The 17,155-nt window shown below is 40.8% G+C and overlaps 1 protein-coding gene across 4 annotated transcripts in view; it reads right to left on the bottom strand.

Moving 5' to 3' along the window:
- Window positions 1-6,838: 6,838 nt before the first annotated feature.
- The window catches only part of mfge8b (milk fat globule EGF and factor V/VIII domain containing b), a 39,115-nt gene continuing 28,798 nt past the window's right edge, over window positions 6,839-17,155 (bottom strand). For 2 of the 4 annotated variants that reach the window (XM_080762600.1, XM_080762602.1), the window contains 5 exons: window positions 16,994-17,149; window positions 15,376-15,520; window positions 13,107-13,312; window positions 12,840-12,995; window positions 6,839-11,311 (listed from right to left, as the gene is read on the bottom strand). In XM_080762600.1, coding sequence (XP_080618726.1) covers window positions 11,168-11,311; window positions 12,840-12,995; window positions 13,107-13,312; window positions 15,376-15,520; window positions 16,994-17,149 — 807 coding nt within the window. In that variant the 3' untranslated portion in view covers window positions 6,839-11,167. The remainder of the gene's footprint in view (window positions 11,312-12,839; window positions 12,996-13,106; window positions 13,313-15,375; window positions 15,521-16,993; window positions 17,150-17,155) is intronic. The other 2 variants (XM_080762601.1, XM_080762603.1) reach the window with 1 other exon arrangement.

The raw sequence follows: 17,155 nt of genomic DNA, 5'->3' as shown, positions 1-17,155 counted from the left end.
AACAAACTGAAGAGAGGAACAAAAACAAAGTTCTGTCATCTGGGGGAGAGAAAGGATAACAATGGCCGGCACCTAGCTCTGGTCCATAGCTCTAATGCCTTCATTAGAGCTATGTTACTCTTCTCTTCTGGTGAAAAAATATCCTTCTCTGGCCAAAAAGTGCATTTTATACATGTGGTGAGGGGCTCAGAGTGCGTCCACTAAGGAGTAGGCTTCTTAATAACACAAGTCGCCTTTGTATTGGTGAGTAGCGAAAACGTTCCTTTATATTTTTCGCTTCAGACGAGAGGCTGGTCTGCATTTCATGCGAGCGCAGGAAGAGAAGAGTAAGGACCAGAGCTAGCACCCACTTTTTTATAACACCTTGGGAGCACTCACTGGCCAGGTGCTCCCAATGCACCTAATTGGAACCCTTAGCTAAAATCTGTGGGAAGAACAAAGGAGAGTTTGACACCACTTAAGCCCTAGTTGACCCTATGCATCATGGGACATCAGAGTTACTACACGGGGCCGCCAAATGCTTGTATGATAGTTACATTTTTATTTATTTATTCATTTAAAAAAGACAATGTTGTGATTCAGTCTGCCTACTGTAGGCTCCTTATCAAACCTTGGTATGTTCAACAAGCTGATAGGAACAGTGGTTTTGGAAAAGTGTTTTGCAGGAGAGATGGGTCACTTTACATGGGGAGATTCAGGGTCTAAAAGTCTAAAGGTTACTACCACAGCAGAGCTGTTGGATCGTGTGACTTCGACGTCACTACCCACCACCATCATCACTTCACTGGGCCATTCAGGGCTTGCAACAATCGCCATGCCAGGCCACCGACATCTGACAACACAGGACATGGACGATCTGTCTCCTCCAATGAACTAACATCAACAACATTCCGTCATCTTTTCTATAATGTGTATCTACGGCATCTATTAATAACATCTATTTCATTATGGGCGGCGGTGGCTCAGGGGTAGAGTGGCCGGATGGTAACCACAAGAGTTGCCAGTTCGAACCCGGGCTCCCCCAGAGTTAGTGTCCTTGAGCAAGACACTGAACCCGGAATTGCTCCTGATGTGCTGGTTGGTGCCTTGCATGGTTTCCGCCGCCATCGGTGTATTAATGTGTGTGTGTGTGTGTGTGTGTGTGTGTGTGTGAATGGGTGAATGTAATGCACAATCTATGTAAAGCGCCTTGGATAGAGGCACTATATAAATGCACCATTTACCATTGAGAATCTTTTATATGAATTTCCCTAAAATTTATATTCGGTGTGGTCTGGATCCTTGCGTCTTCCAAATTACTTTTTAAGGGTTTGCAAGTTGCAACAAAATGTTATACATGTAGTGGGGGTCCTCGCTTTGTCTTTCTCTCAGATAAAGGGTCTTTGGCCTGCAGAACACTGAAACGCCCTGCCCCAGGGTTGTTACCCTGGGCACCAGCTCCTCATTCCATAGAGCCTACACCAAATCTCTTCACGGATCTACAAGCCCACATAGCTTTGCAACGTGTTGTGAGCTTAGAGCTGGTATTTCCGTTGAATGTTCGCCCCCCAGAATAGGGATGCTAACAGTAGCGAGCGTGTGGTTAAGAAGACGTTTAAATACTTAACAATGTTTCGTTTTACCGGAGAGATTACGGTAATGATCAATAAATAGGAGAGAAATCGAGCAAAGGACAATTAAAAAATATGACATTTATGCTTCTATCATCTCTTTGACCCTGCAAAGTGCAAATCCTCCACCAGCCCTTTCCCCCCAACCACTTATCGCCTCCTCTGTGTCTCACTCAGCCATTATCTCCCAGTTTGTTTGAAGAGCTCCCCCCTCCCCTCAGATGAAAGCCTTTGGCCTGGGGGCCCAAATACCAGGCTGGCCTGTGAACTGAACGCTGGGGTGGAGGGCTGTCATTTCTACTGCCTGCAGAACTCAGGACCTAGACTGGACCAGACAGCCACCAGGAACAACACATGAAAGGAGAATAGCACATTATACTCAGGATAGTTTGTTGGCTATACCGTTTGAAAACATTTCAAAACAATTGTATTCAGTTCTAAAAGAAGCTGACTAAACCGACTGTGTTGTTGTAGGATCCCTTTTTTTGCGGGTGGGGGCAAAAGTAATATGTAATATAATATGAAATATATTACTCTTGATTCCAAGTAATTAGTAATATAATATTACTTTTTTTAAGGAGTAATATGTAATAAGTAACATATTACTCTCTTGAGTAATATTGACCAACACTGCTTGTGAGGACCAAATGTCCCCATAAGCATACACCACAATCTGTGTGTATCTTCAGCTTTTTTCAATGTCATCCTAAGGCAGATTTTTCCTTTCCTCCTTCACCCATCACCCCCCCATTCCATTGTTGGGTAGTGGGTTAGAGGGTGTGTGTGTGTGTGTGTGTGTGTGTGTGTGTGTGTGTGTGTGTGTGTGTGTGTGTGTGTGTGTGTGTGTGTGTGTGTGTGTGTGTGTGTGTGTGTGTGTGTGTGTGTGTGTGTGTGTGCGTGCGCGTGCGTGCGCGTGCGTGTATTCCTGATTAGAGAGTTTGCTTCCAATAAAAAGGCAGATGTCAGAGGAAAATGGAGGGTCCGGACACTAAATGAGTCATAATGACAAAGAAGCTCTGCTATTTCTTTCTTTGTATTCTCAGAAACTAAACATAAAATGGAGAAAACAGGGAAGTTGATCACAAAACAATTGACAGGGGTGGACAGGGTGGACAGAGTACTCAACACCCCAGTGTTTCACTCCTGGTGAAATACTACTCAATTACAAGTTGCTCATCAAAGTTGTATTTGAGTTAACTACTTAGTTTAAGTCATAATATCCCAAACTACAAATACTCAGGAAAGTACAGATACTCCAAAAATATACTTAAGACAGTAATAGTCCTTTGTTTTACTGAAATCTCTGCTTGGAAAATGTCAAAAAAAAATGTAAGTTTGATTTTTTTTTACAGTACCCAAGTAAATGTGCTTCGTTACTGATATGTCCACCACTGCAAATGACACAAAATCACATGACAATGCATGAGATCCTCTGTCCAAATGTCAAATGTAAAAACGTTTCCCCCACATTCGCCCGGGGGAGAAATAAATAACACATGTTTTCCTGTCTCTCTCTATCGGAGGTGACATTATTCTAGGAGGTTTTTGTCGCAAATATTTGCTCTAAAATAGCTGCTGTTTTCCAGGAGAGACTCCTTCCTGTAGAGACAACCCTGGTGTTTATCTCGCTTCCTGCCTCGTGGGCACAACACGTTTCTGCTTTCCACACTACCATCCCTGGTACCCTGTTTTGAACAGATTTATTATATTTGTCCACAGACTCATTTTTATACATCTTGACAGACTTTATTGGTCACCAGGGGGAAATGTATTATTTGCGGCTGTGTTATTTGCGGACCAGTAAAGATGAAGATGCATTAAAATACAATAAGACAGTACATAAATAGACAAATGACACAGCACACAGTATAATAAACCTTACCAAGTTGAGATTCTTACATATTGGGTACTACACCACACAAAGTAATTGTAGGCCTACTATAGTTGTTCAATTACAGCTATACCTGCATGGTTACTATAATTCATCAAGTTATATCAGCCTATATTATATAACCAATCAACAAAAGCATGTAGTTCGAGAGATTATACATTACTTTAATATGATGGTGACGTTGACATTGATGTTGCTCCAGTTTGAACTAAGTTCTGTGCAAAGTTGCTTGACATACTTGTTTGCTTAGGCCTAATGATTGGTCGCCACTGGAAGATGTTTCCTGGTAACTGATTTACAAAGATCTTTTAGTGGAGACCGGATCCCAGGGAGCATTTTGGAACGAATACCAGGCTTTCCTTAGAGGTGGAAAGTCTGGTGATAACGTTTGAGTGCTACATCTTGGACGACTAAATCACTAGTTTGAGTTTACTATAGTTCCATCAGCTCCACCCAGCTGATGGCTGCTCAGTCATAATGAGCACTTGGGAAGGAGCAACTTTAGTGCCTTGCTCTGGCCAGGGACACTTCAAATTGCACACTGCCTTATAGAAACTTATAGTAACTTATAGATGGATGACTGGTGGAACTATATATCCTGTGTGTAAATATGTATCATTAGGTGTCCCTATATTATCATGACATTTTTACAGAAGGCTATGTTGCAGAGCAAGTACCGTACTGTAGGCCTACTACAGTATATCACTAGTCATTCCACAGTTACTTAGTTGTATTTCAAACTGGAAAAGAGTCAGCTTAACCACTTAAACTCTATATACCTCATGACTGGTGTCCCTGCTTCTCTCCTCCTTTTTTTCCTCCTGTAGCCTATACACTCTTGTATACAGAGCTTGTAGACCTGCTATTTTCACCAAATGTTCGTCTATTGCCCAGAATATAAATAGGGATGTAAGAGCTCATGTGTTTATTTTTTAATAAGAGCGCACGTTGGCTAAATGCCTAAATTGTAAAATGCTAATAATGATAAATGTAGTAGTGTAATGTGTATCTTTTCAAGTCACCATTAAGGCCAGTAATTAGGTGATAAGATGTGAAAGGAAGACAGAAAGCTGTAATTTGGTTGCTCTCACACTTCATTAGAGGAGAATTAAACAGCTGGTTTGGTGAAGAAACTGAGATGTGAGCTGACTGTGCTGTCCTTTTGAATTAATACCGTTGAACATTTAGTTCTCAGGGAGATTAGATAATATAAGATAAATGACTATGTAACATTTCAGCTACATTTACAAAAAAAAGAAAAGAAAGGAAGAAGAAGAAACCCTCCAAAATTGAAGCTCCATATTTTTAACCAATATCAGTGTTTTAAGCCAAGTACAGTATGTGTCTTATTACCTACAATATTTTAATAGTCTGGTATTTGCTGTTTAAATACACGTTGAGCATGACTAACCCACCCACTATTTGGACAGAGCCTGTATTTTCTGTGGGTGGTGGATTGTGTGTGGAAGACGCCCAGTAAACCACAGCGGCCATTATGAGATTCAAGCCCAAAGGGCTGAAACCCATTTGTTTTTGTGCTGGTTTATTTTATTTTTTGTCCTGCAGCGGTTTTGTAAATTTCCGTGAGATGGTAAATGATCGAGACATAACATTTTGACCAATGATTGGATGTTATGTGCATCACTTGCAAATTGCAACATGTGAACCCAATCGGCCTGATGGGAGCAATATAATTAAGGGCCAATTTTATTTTCTTCTCTTTTTTTATGTCTTGTTGGCATTTCCGTTTCATTTAGACAAGACAGTCGCAGCTGTAAAGTGCCCTGGCTTGAATTCGAACTGGGGTCAGCTGGGGAAAGGCCTAGTCTTATTTATGTGATATTAGTATTGTTTTTTATTACAAAAGTCAGTTATGGTAGTTCCATTTACACAAGTCTTGCTACAGATATACATTATCACTCTACAAATATGCCTCAAGAACTACTAAAGTTTCTCGTGTAGACTTTCTGCCATTTAATTGTTTGATATCTGTTGATATCTTATTTAGTTTTGAATATACTGACCAATCTCAAAGGGGAGTGACTCTAGTCTGCACATAGACAACTGTTGTGCTAACCTTGCCAAAACGTGCAGGATGTAAGGACCTGAACCCTGAAACTTCAATTCAAACCGGCCAGTTGAGGGCACTACAAATGCAAAAGATGACTGCTGCGTAGTGCGTAACACAAATGATTGAATTACATATTTCTTCGCCTGATCATTACAGAACTCATAGGATCCGTTTCAACACTGTTGAACTGTGTGTACATTTAATTTGAAATTGCCCAATAGGGGGCACCATCAGTTGCAAACCAAAAAGGGATGTTTTATATAAAATGGGTTAGGGTAGTTTCTCGAGTTCTCTCTCTCTGGGGTTAGGGTAACCCACATTTCTCTAACAGTTGGAGGTGATGCTTGGAAAAGGGCATGACCTGGCACATTGGAAATAAATGGAAGGTCTACTCTAGACTCTATGGTCTCTACTGACTACTGACAGCTTTCATCTTATTACAGTCCGCGTTGGCTTGAACCCCTGAATCAACCCTTGGCAGCTCTATTTCTCATTACTTTCGGAACTGCAGAAAAAAGAAAGCTTCACCGCAGTGAAAGGAGACGTCAGGAAGTCATAATTATTTCAATCCCCACATGCGGGTGTCACATCCTGAATTTGCATCCACAAATTGTTTTGTTTTGGGGAAAGTAATAGGATGAAGATGGTTTTGGTTGGTGCCTACATGTACATGAATACAGCAAATCTCATTCTCCAGTGAGTCCTGGGCAAGCCCCCTTGCTCTCTGGTCAAGGACTTAAGTGCTGTCGTCTTAAAATTAACCACACGCTGGTATTTTCAACCAGATGGTGTTGGGGTTGCCTTGCATAATAAGTCAGTGAATTGCTAAACATCATAAGGATTCAATCTCCATTCACCCTGCTCCTATGAATTCATCTCCATAGCATTATCTGTGAGGTTCACCTTCACTTGCATCCCCACAGAGAAAGGAATATTTCCAGAAGGTTGTCTACCACAGAAGAGGACTGGAGTCACTAGCCTCTACCAGCACATATTAAGGCCCCGGGGGTATAAATGCTAAACAGGAGGAATTATAACACAATACCCTGCATTTTTGATCCCCTTTTATATTGAAAATGGCCACAATGAATTAAACCTTCGGATTTATACCATCTTTAACTCAGAACGCCTGCATTTGAATTATTTACTGGATGGATCCTTCATCCCTCTCTTTTATCCTCCTATGAAAGGACCATGGCCGTTGCTCTCTCTCTCTCCGACACAGAGTAGAAGGATCGGTGTGGATCAGTCATAATAACGGCTGTGTATATTTAAAATTTTATTTATTATTTTTCAGATACAAAGGCCAAACATAAAGAAGTCGTCTTAAGAAAACACAATGTTAAGAAAATAAAGAAAATAAAAAACATCAAATCAAAGCCATCATATGGTCAAAGGTCAAACTATGATATTATTATCCAATAAAAACACATCTTTAATCATAGAATACCTGAACAAGGAGACTGAATCTCTAGGAAACGTGAACCTTGGTGAACAAAACAACACCTAAGTCAACAATCCTATAGTCCTACAAATCCAAACAGCACTAACTGCTGTCAGTGTGTAAGAAGGACGAGGGTTAGTCGAGTAGGGATCACATTTCACGCTGGAAAACAGAAATGTATACCCGTTAAAGCAACACAAATGATATACTCTGCTTCTGAGAGGTGGTGGCGAATACAATGCATGCAGACGCAAGATAAACACGGCAAATGTTTTTTTGGGGGAACTTCCCGTGGCATTGTTAAGTAATGTACAGTGTTTGACACTATTCAACCACTACTACCATCTCTCCATGGCACTACCATGTCCACATGCAAGCTCCTGCAACAATTCACATTGTAATGCTATTGAATTAATATTCTTTTCTTATAAAAAACAAAACAAAAACTAATACAGTATCATATTGCACATAAGCCCATAACTTTGAATTAATGGAAGTCGATATAAGGATGACAACATGAGTTAAGGGGAGAGAGAAAAACATTATGGGCTCCATTTTCATCACCGCTAAACCCCTTATTAAACTTCTTTGCCTTTTTCTTTTACTATTTTGAACAACATTTTTGAATAGTTCAACTAGCCAATCTACATTGACACATTGTGAGCTTGTAGAAAAAAACGTTTAGGGATAAGGGGTTTAGCGGTGACGAAAATGGAGCCCACATGTCAGATTTGTGACTTGCTGTCCATTCAGTACAGCAGTAAAAAAAAAAAAGTAATTTGATTTCCAAAGCCTTGTTCAACTGTAATGCAGGTTCAATGCAGATGCATAACATTAGACCCTTGTGTAGAACATTGGAGACTGTGGCAAAACATGTGAAGAGTTATTTTCCAAAATAAAATACCATATCCAAGGTGAGGAGAACATCATTACGATTAAGTGAATCATTCATCATTAAAAACGTTCTTCATTTCTTTACATGAGACATCCCAGCCAGTAAATCTGTCTTCTTGTTGACTGCCACAGACTTAAAGGAGTAGTTCACCCCAAAAATGAATTGTTTTAGGTTTTTGGTCATATTCCTAAGGACCTAAGCCAATCATTTGATGACTGGCGGAGTCTCCGTAGGAGAAACAAACAGTCTCCATATTCTTGTCATCGAAAATCCAATTATTATTTTTTTGAGTGAACTACTTCTTTACGATAACCGTTACCATTTTTGTTACTCCTCAAATCCTCTCATTTTGAAAAAAACCCCCCCCTCTTCATTAACATTATTAAGTCATGTGAACAAATCATTGTACAGTAAAAGAGTACAGTATATACAAATGCTGCTAACAACGCTAAGCTCCATTAGATCATCTTTGCCATTCCTCTATGAATCGATCTATGAATGAACAAAACAACTAGATTTACTATTGTTCTCCTGCGTAAAATACCCTTTTGGTTTCACAATATTTAAAATGTCAAAAACACAAAACACAAAAAATATATACTGTATATTAAAGAAAAATCTATAATTAAAAAGTGCCACAAAGAGAAAAGGGAAGGCACACCTCAGTGTGCGGCGCGTGTGTGTGTTTCAGTAGCGTGTCCAGTGCCAGTACGATCTGACCTGAGGCCAGGCATCCATCAATATTCATACTTTTCTCTTCTCTGTTTACAAGGTATAGAAACACAACCTAAATCATTTTTCTCAAAAGATATTTCTACTTATAGCTACTTTTCCCTCGTATTAGTAATGATTTGTGTTTGTGAAATGGCAGCAGTTTTTTTTTTTTTTTTGTTAATGATCAAAACAATTTCCCATAATCCTTGTTTTGTTATTGTCCAAACCTGCATCAGATCCCTTTAACACAGTGATAGTGCCTTAAGGAGATACACTTAAACTCATTATCTGAGGGAATAGCTAAACCTATTATTTAAAATGATTATTTCTCAATTTTTCTTTTTCACAAAATCACGTTTATGACAGAATCTCTCATGGCATGCTTGTTGTTGACAATGACCCATTGTATAATGAAATATAATGGAATTAATCTAATCAGCAATCGTTAACATTGTGAAATTGATTTTTGACAATATTTTAATAGTCTATGTATGGAATGGGTATTTTATCGATGACCAGTAAACTATGTGTTCGTACGATTATGGGCAATTATTACACAAACGTGTTTACTTTGATAAATTAATTTAGCATTTAGTTTTATTCAGTTATGTACACAATACATGAATAGTTAGTATTCTTAAATATATTACTTGCAGACTAGCAGATCTTTATAGAACACACATGCCTGCCGTCAAAGCAATATTCTTTTGTTACATCATAGTTATTTATCTGAATTGTGGCGATATGGAGGCAAAGTTTCGGAGTGATTAGTTAGCATTCCAAAAGGCCGGGTCACACTCAGGCCTGAACTGAATTTGTCATGTGATTATTTTCCATTTATCTTATTTCTAATATACAATAAACATACAGTAAAAGCTCTTCGTGAAATGTGGAAAACCTTGTATACAATGTATAGTGCTGGCAGCACCCGCCCATGTTTTCCATGAACGGAAACAGACCACACCAACCCTAAAAGCAAGGAATTCCTATTGTCTCTGAAAGTGGACATAAAATGTATAAGCGTGCGTTAGCTTGGTAGAGGAGCTCCCCTCTCAGTCTTTGAGGTCTGGGTTTGCCCAGGTAGAAGTGGTTCAGGGTCAGAGTCCATACAAGCACCAGCTGACACAGCAGTACTCTCGTTACCCACATCACCCCTATCCCCTGACCCCTGACCATATAGCACTTCACAACTGGTTCTGGTTGACCTTCTCCATCGAGTCCTAATCCAACAATACCACCACGCCCATTCCACTAAGCAAACTGCTCCAAGTTCGTGACCCTGAGGGAGTGTTGTGCGAGTCGTGACCCACTCTTGCGCGACGACCGGCTGATGTATATGATTGAAATATGATGACCCAGATGTATATGATTGAAATATGATGACCCAGGCTGTTTGGATGGAAAACAATTACACACTTCCTCTCGCCTTTCAAGTGATCATAGATTTGGAGATATAGTATTATTATTCTATCAAATAGACAAGATCAATATAAATAAAATACAACTTTGTTTTCCCCCCCCACTGACAATTATGAAAGATCCGTCATGACAAACGACGACTGCATGGGTCTTTTCTCCCCTCAAAGCGATTGCAGAACCATTAAAGCCAAATTGGACTAACAATGCGAATGTTATGATCTAATATTATGATTTATTCGGTCAGACATCTGTTTGGAAAACGAAGAAATGAATCAAAGGAGGAAGTGTGTGAGATCAACTCAACCACGGGCCATGGAGCCAGAGATTAGATCAACTCAACCACGGGCCATGGAGCCAGAGATTAGAGGAATCTGACCCATCCATCCAGGGTTGTTGGGAGTGCTGCTGGTGGTGGTGGTTGCTGCCCCCTAGGGCCGAGGGCAAGGCAGTGCAGGTGTGGCTCAGTCAGAAGAGGAGAAGGAATAGAAGGTGAGGAAGGAGAGGTGACGGGTAAAGGCAGTGGTGGAAAGTAACTAAGTACATTTACTCAAGTACTGTACTTGAGTACAGTTTTGAGGTACTTTTACTTTACTGGAGTATTTCCCAATTCTAATACTTTCACTTCTACACTCCACAAAATCTCAGAGGCAAATATTGTACTTTTACTCCACTACAATTATTTGAAAACTTTAGTTACTGTGGTTAGATTTCGATTATTATTATTACAAAACATACATTAACCACCTCAGTCCTATATACATTTTGGCCATTCGAAAATAGCAACTCACAATGCGTCCCGATGTGACGCATTGTGAGCTTGTAGATCTGATATTTTCCAAAATATTTGTATACATTCGAAAACTCGTGAAATGGGACGCATATAGCGAGCAGTGTCGAGCACGTTCTACTTTTGGTACTTTAAGTACATGTCGATACGAATACCATGTACTTTTACTCCAGTTAAATTAGAATTTTTAAATTTTTACAACTTTCACTTGTAAAAAGAGTATTTCTACATTGCGGCATTGATACTTTTAACTCCAGTAAAACATGTGAGTACCTTTCCCACCACTGGCTGTGAGGAGGTAGAGGTGGGGTTGGGGTTGGGGTGGTGGGGGGAGGTCTACTCGTCACAGCCCAGCAGCTCCACTCGCAGGGTGATGCGGTCGTGCCACGCCCACGGCAGCACGCGCACGTAGCGGCCGTAGACGGGCGTCTCGAACACGTTGATCTTGTGCACGTTGTTGTCGGAGTTACCCATGAAGATCTGGGGTTGAGACGAGCCAATCAGAACAAAGTGTCAAAACTCAAAACGTTACAAAACAAAATCTAAGTTTTAAAGTTAATTAATGCTAGGTTGAGGCTTGGGAGTGACTACTAGAGCAGTAGTGGCTACCAAACATTTTAGCTCAACACTCAAAAGAGAAATTAGACATTTGCCCGGGACCAAAACTAGTGAAAATAGCACATCTACAAGTTCTACAAGGTGTGAGCTAGCTGCAGGTCTGCTACTTTTACTACTTCTTAAACATTAGTTTTGTAATTTATGGAATTAATTTTATTTCTTTATGAAATGACTGAGAAAAATTATGTAATTTTTGTATGTTTTGAAATAATAACAATTAAAAACAATAAAGTGTAATGTGTAGAGTAGTTGTTAATGAGAGCCAGTTAGATGTGAGGTTTCAACTCTGTACTGTAGGTTAGTAATATGTCTGAACATTCACTGAATTCGGTGTGATTTAGATGTTATTCTTCATAAAAATATATGAGTTTATGAGTGGTTTTCCTTCTGACATGAATTGAGGATACAAATCCTAAATCCAATCCCTCTGTTTTGGTTACTTTCACTGGACACAGGTGCACTGACTGCACATCTGGCATTTAAATTCATAGTTGGATGAATTGTTACATATTTACCAAAGACTGATACGAGCCAAATGTCAATCGGATTGCTTCCAGATGAAGAAATGAATACGTCACCTGAAAAGTAAACTAATAGCTTTTCCTTCTGCCTCAGATCTTTTCTTTATTCTACTGTCCCTTCTCACTGCTGAACACTAATAATAAGGTCTGGCTTCCCTGCCTCCAACACGGCCGTTGGAAGGTCTTGCCAAGATGCACAGATACATAGCGGATGATTTAAACCCCTATACTCTGCAGTGATGGGCAGAAACCTTGTGTTATTAAATGATTAAGCAGCAGCAGCAGCAACGCACGACTCCACGGTAAACAACGAGACAGACAAGCCTGAGGGACCAGCCGAAGAAACAGTACTATCCTCAGCAGTAGTAAAGTTAACCTCAGTAGGGACCAGTTGAGTGTACTGTCTAAAATGTACTGTCTAAATAGGTATGTCGTCTACAATACTAATCTCTTCATAGAGAACATATTGCACTTGATGATTTATCTAAAAATGATGATATTATTATCCGCCCAGTGGAAAAAGGGGGTGCTGTTGTAGTGCTGTCTAGGGAGCAATATATCACAAAAGCAAAACAGCAACTTAATTCGAAACATTACATCAAACTTTTGAACAACCCTCTGGCCAATATGACAAAAGAATTCCACAGCATCATTGTTAACGCGATGGGTTTCGGATGATGCGTCTAATTTTTTACTTGACTCCCCTATGCTTACTTCTTTCTACTTACTGTAAAATCCACTAACAGCCTTTTGACAACCATCCTGGCTGCCCTATTATTTCGGGAAATGGCACCATAACCGAACCATTAAGCCATATGTAAAGAAACTGCCGTCCTTTATAGAAGATACTACTGATGTTCTGAACTGACCTTGTCTGTCCTGGTGGTGGAGTCTTTGACTATAGTCCAGGACTGTCCATCGTCACTATGGGCCACCTTGAAGGCACTGACAAACTGAATGTTGCCAAAGTCCTTGGCTCCCTGGGTGATGATGCCTGAGATTCTCTTAGGACGTCTCAGGTCCACCTGCACACGTAGAATTAACAAACACAGAGCAAGATAAACATTTTAGAGCCATTATACTTCTCACAATAACAGAAGATAATTTCGTCATGTTTAGTACAGTGTCTTCCCTACCTGCAGCCACTCAGAGCGGTCATTCGTGGCAGCGGTCCAGGCGTTGGTCTTTCCCTGTTTGTCCAGGCGGGCATAGTGGGCGTGCCACGTGAACGCATCGATGCCCCACGTACGGAACGTGCTGGAGGCAGAGAGCTGGTGGTCCGTTACCAGGCGAGACTTCACACCGAGGGGCTCGGAACAACCTGCCGTGTTCGAATACACCGCTGAGGTGAGACGAGAGACATGGGGACATGCAAGCAGCTGAAGCTAGTGATGTGAACAAATACAGGGATGTTATGTGAGGAAATGGAAGACCAAGGTGCCAGCCGTTTAAACTATAAACTACCTGAATAACCTCGGATGAACTCTAAGCAGGCAGAACTATTGTTCGGAGAGTCAGCACATCACGAGTTCTGAAAAAAGGTTCTGAGACCGGCCATCAGAAGTTCGGAATGAAGTGAATTTGTAGTAATTTCGATATGCGTAGTTATAGCCTTTCTAAAGATAAGTTCAGGCGTAGGATGGTGCATGTATTGGCCTATACTGGGATGATACGCTGAGGTAGGCAAATTAAGGAAGATACAGTAGAGTTACATGAACCTTTCTCTAGGTCAGGTAGGTTGACACATCCACAAATAAACATGACTTTAACTTTATTATACTATGCTATGCATAGAAGCGATATTGTATCTGTTTTTATGCAGCTAACCCTAGCTGCAGCAACGTGAAGAAGCACAGAGACAGCCAGACATGCAGTGAGATAGAGAAGCAGTGCATGCAATGGAAAAAGACGTGAACCATCAACCATGCACAGAAATGTGGAGCCAGGAACCGGGCCAAGGTCTCCACCAGCTGGTTACCTAGATCAGTGCTTTTCAACCCTGCTCATATCAAGGCCCATTATATATTCGGCATGTGAGCCACAGACCAACATTCTAAGTGATTTAGCCTCTCAAAATGTAGACTATTTAGATTTAGTCCACAATTCCATGCATTCCAAGCAAACGAATAAGTTCAGTTTTTTTGTTTTTTGTTTGTTTTTTCATGAGAACATGACAAAAGGCTGGATATTGGCTGGATAAAGGCTGGATATTGATAAAGATCTACAAGCTCACAACACATCACAACGATGCAGTGCGTTGAGCTTGCAGAATGCAGATCGGCTATCTGCCACAACAGAGTTTATATAAGGCTTTAAACTCCCATACATGATGGTTGATCGAAGTCAGAGTTACTGTCTTTAAGGTTCAAAGCGCCAAAAGCTGACTCACACATTACAACACAAGAATTTGGCTTAAACATTCGCAGGCATGTCCACGTCAAACAGAGACAAACATACAGTACAACAAATATGTCAAAATAAAAGTGTGATGTCCACACCAGAGATAGACACATGGATGCATGCCCAAAGCCAAAGAGACAAAATATTCCACGCTTTCTGACAAACATTAACAGAAAAGAGAGGAACATGGGTGTTTGTAATGAAGACAGAGCGCTGGCAGCAGATACACACTGGCGTCAGATGAAAGCCAACAGAGAGATCAATCGATGTTTTGTTGCAGAAGAGAAGAAAGAAACCAAATATTATCTTGGCTCAACTGGCATGCGTGACAACACTCGATGATGGTATGACAAATGTGGATTTTGCGGTTTCCAAGAAAACTCCTATTGCTTTGCACCCTGCGTGTCTGTGCCAATGTTTCCAATGCATCCATATGGATCCATTGTTTATAAATGACCCGACGGTACTTTTGGCTAACAGAGGATTGTGTAAGTGTGTGTGTATGTGTGTGTGTGTGTGTGTGTGTGTGTGTGTGTGTGTGTGTGTGTGTGTGTGTGTGCACACGTGCGTGCGGATTGTGTGAGATATAATCTGACATTGTTGTATGTGTTCCAACATTCTGTATGAGTTATGATCAGTGCTTACTGCTTATAGTGTACAAAACTACTTCATAAGGGTGTCTGGGTGGTGCAGGCAGGGTAAAGTTACTGCCCACCACCACTACCATGGAAAGTGGAAGGTTGGCCCGGGCGCTCCAACAAACACAATTGGCCACGTTTACCGATCGGAAGCAGGCACAGGAGGGATGTCCCGGTTTAATGGAAAGACTGCAGGTGATGTAGCACTAGCACAGGGCACCACCTTTGGGGAGGGCACTAAACAGCTAGAAAGTGAAAAAAGTGATGGTGAATGGTGAAGGGACAATTTTCCACACTGTGCCGTCGTTTTCTTCAGTGAAAAAAGCTAGTCGACAAACATTCTTCGTCATTGTGTGTGTGTATTTACCGTTGAGCTCACAGCCAACCAGCTCCATTCGCAGAGTGCAAGCTTTGCGGCAAATCACTGGGATGACACGGATATACTGGGCGATGATGGGAGGGTCAAACAGGTTGGTCTTGGTTCCATCGTTGTTGACATTTGCTAAAAACACCTAGAGAAAGAGCATACTTTAAATTTATCAAAATCCACGGTAAATACAGTCTGTTCGACCATTAATGTAAAACACTGTTTCAATGTTCATCAAAGGGATGCTCCAGAACATTTTTCACCGTGATTGCTCCTGCTTCAATTGATTTATTTTACTGGTTGTTCTGCATTTAAGTTCTTTTGTTATTGTATCCTGATTTATAATGTTGTGTTGGTGTATTTCTTTGACTGTATTTGTGAATTGTAACCTCGGCTACATTTAAAATCAACTGTATTTCCAAGAATAAATAAAGGTGGTGATGATGATGATGATGTGCACGACCTCATTCATAACCCCCAAATCTGTGTTGTTAGACAACGGTTTCTGTTGTGTCTGACATCAGTGCATGTTACGTTTACGTCCGTTGACCCAACTTCAACTCACACAGTAATTTTAATATAGGATACACATGTCATTCTACCTCTCTTTCCATCTCTCTCTCTCTCTCTCACACACACACACACACATACACACACACACACACACACACACACACACAAACACAGGGTCCAACAGTCATTAGACCGACAACCTACCTCAAACCCTAACCTAAACATAACCCCAAGCACGGGAGCAGCGCATGTTCGAGCGCTAGTCTCTGTTCCCACATGTCGGACTAATTACCATTGGATCCCCAAACAAACACACACATATTTTTTTTAACTGTACGCACTTGCCTGTCAGGGAGAGGGAGAGAGAAAGATAGAGCGAGCGAACAAACAGGAGAAAGGAAGGGAGAGCGTATAGCTATTTCATATTTTTATATGAGATATATAAGAGATTACAATATTTACAATTGAACAGGTTGCCCTGCTATGGAAAGAATAAACGGTAAAATGGTAAACGGTCTCTGTTCCTCGCCTTAATGTGGCCTGTCACTGTACAGTTTCAGGGACGGCCCCATCTGCGGTTCATATATCCCATATCCCGGAGTGACTGTGACAATGCCATTGCCACGAAACGACAATCATACGTGGCTCTGTGCCTGGGTGTGAAGTGTCCAATTTTATAACATAATACAGGGGTTCTCAACGTTTTTGGCTGGGGACCCCCGGAAATGCTTTGGCCATGTCTATTATTATTAACATAATAAAAATTATGTTAATAAATACACACATTTCCCAAAAGGAAATGTGTGTGTTTCATTCAATCTGAGCAGAAGCAGAGACAAAAAATAAAGTGATTAAAAATAAATTGAATGACCATCAAAAGCAGAGTCATATTTCCCAGCAAATCCAACCCTGCCTGTTCTAGCTGTTGTATTGTGTTGTTCTGTGATGTGGTTCAGTGTTATGCTAGAGACGCTAGCTGGACTGTGTTTTGTAACAACCCGGTTATGGTATTTGTTTTTCTAGACAGGCCCGACAGCAATTACAGTAATGTATGGTCCAATCTTGTAGAGCTGTGTATTGTTGTGGTGTAGTATAGTAGACTCACATGGTCCTTCCTCTGGTCATCTGTTCGGTACATGGTGTACGTTTTGCCGTCCAGGCTAGAGGCCACTTTGAAGGCTTTGATGAATTCGGCGGAGCCCATGCAGCTGGCGCCCTGCGTCACGATGCCCGTGAAACGCATCTTCCTCTGCACGTTGATCTGAGA

This window comes from Protomyctophum bolini, assembly GCF_963924005.1.
Source record: "Protomyctophum bolini genome assembly, chromosome: 4".
Classification (NCBI taxonomy): domain Eukaryota; kingdom Metazoa; phylum Chordata; class Actinopteri; order Myctophiformes; family Myctophidae; genus Protomyctophum; species Protomyctophum bolini.
This window is presented reverse-complemented; position numbering and strand designations above follow the sequence as displayed.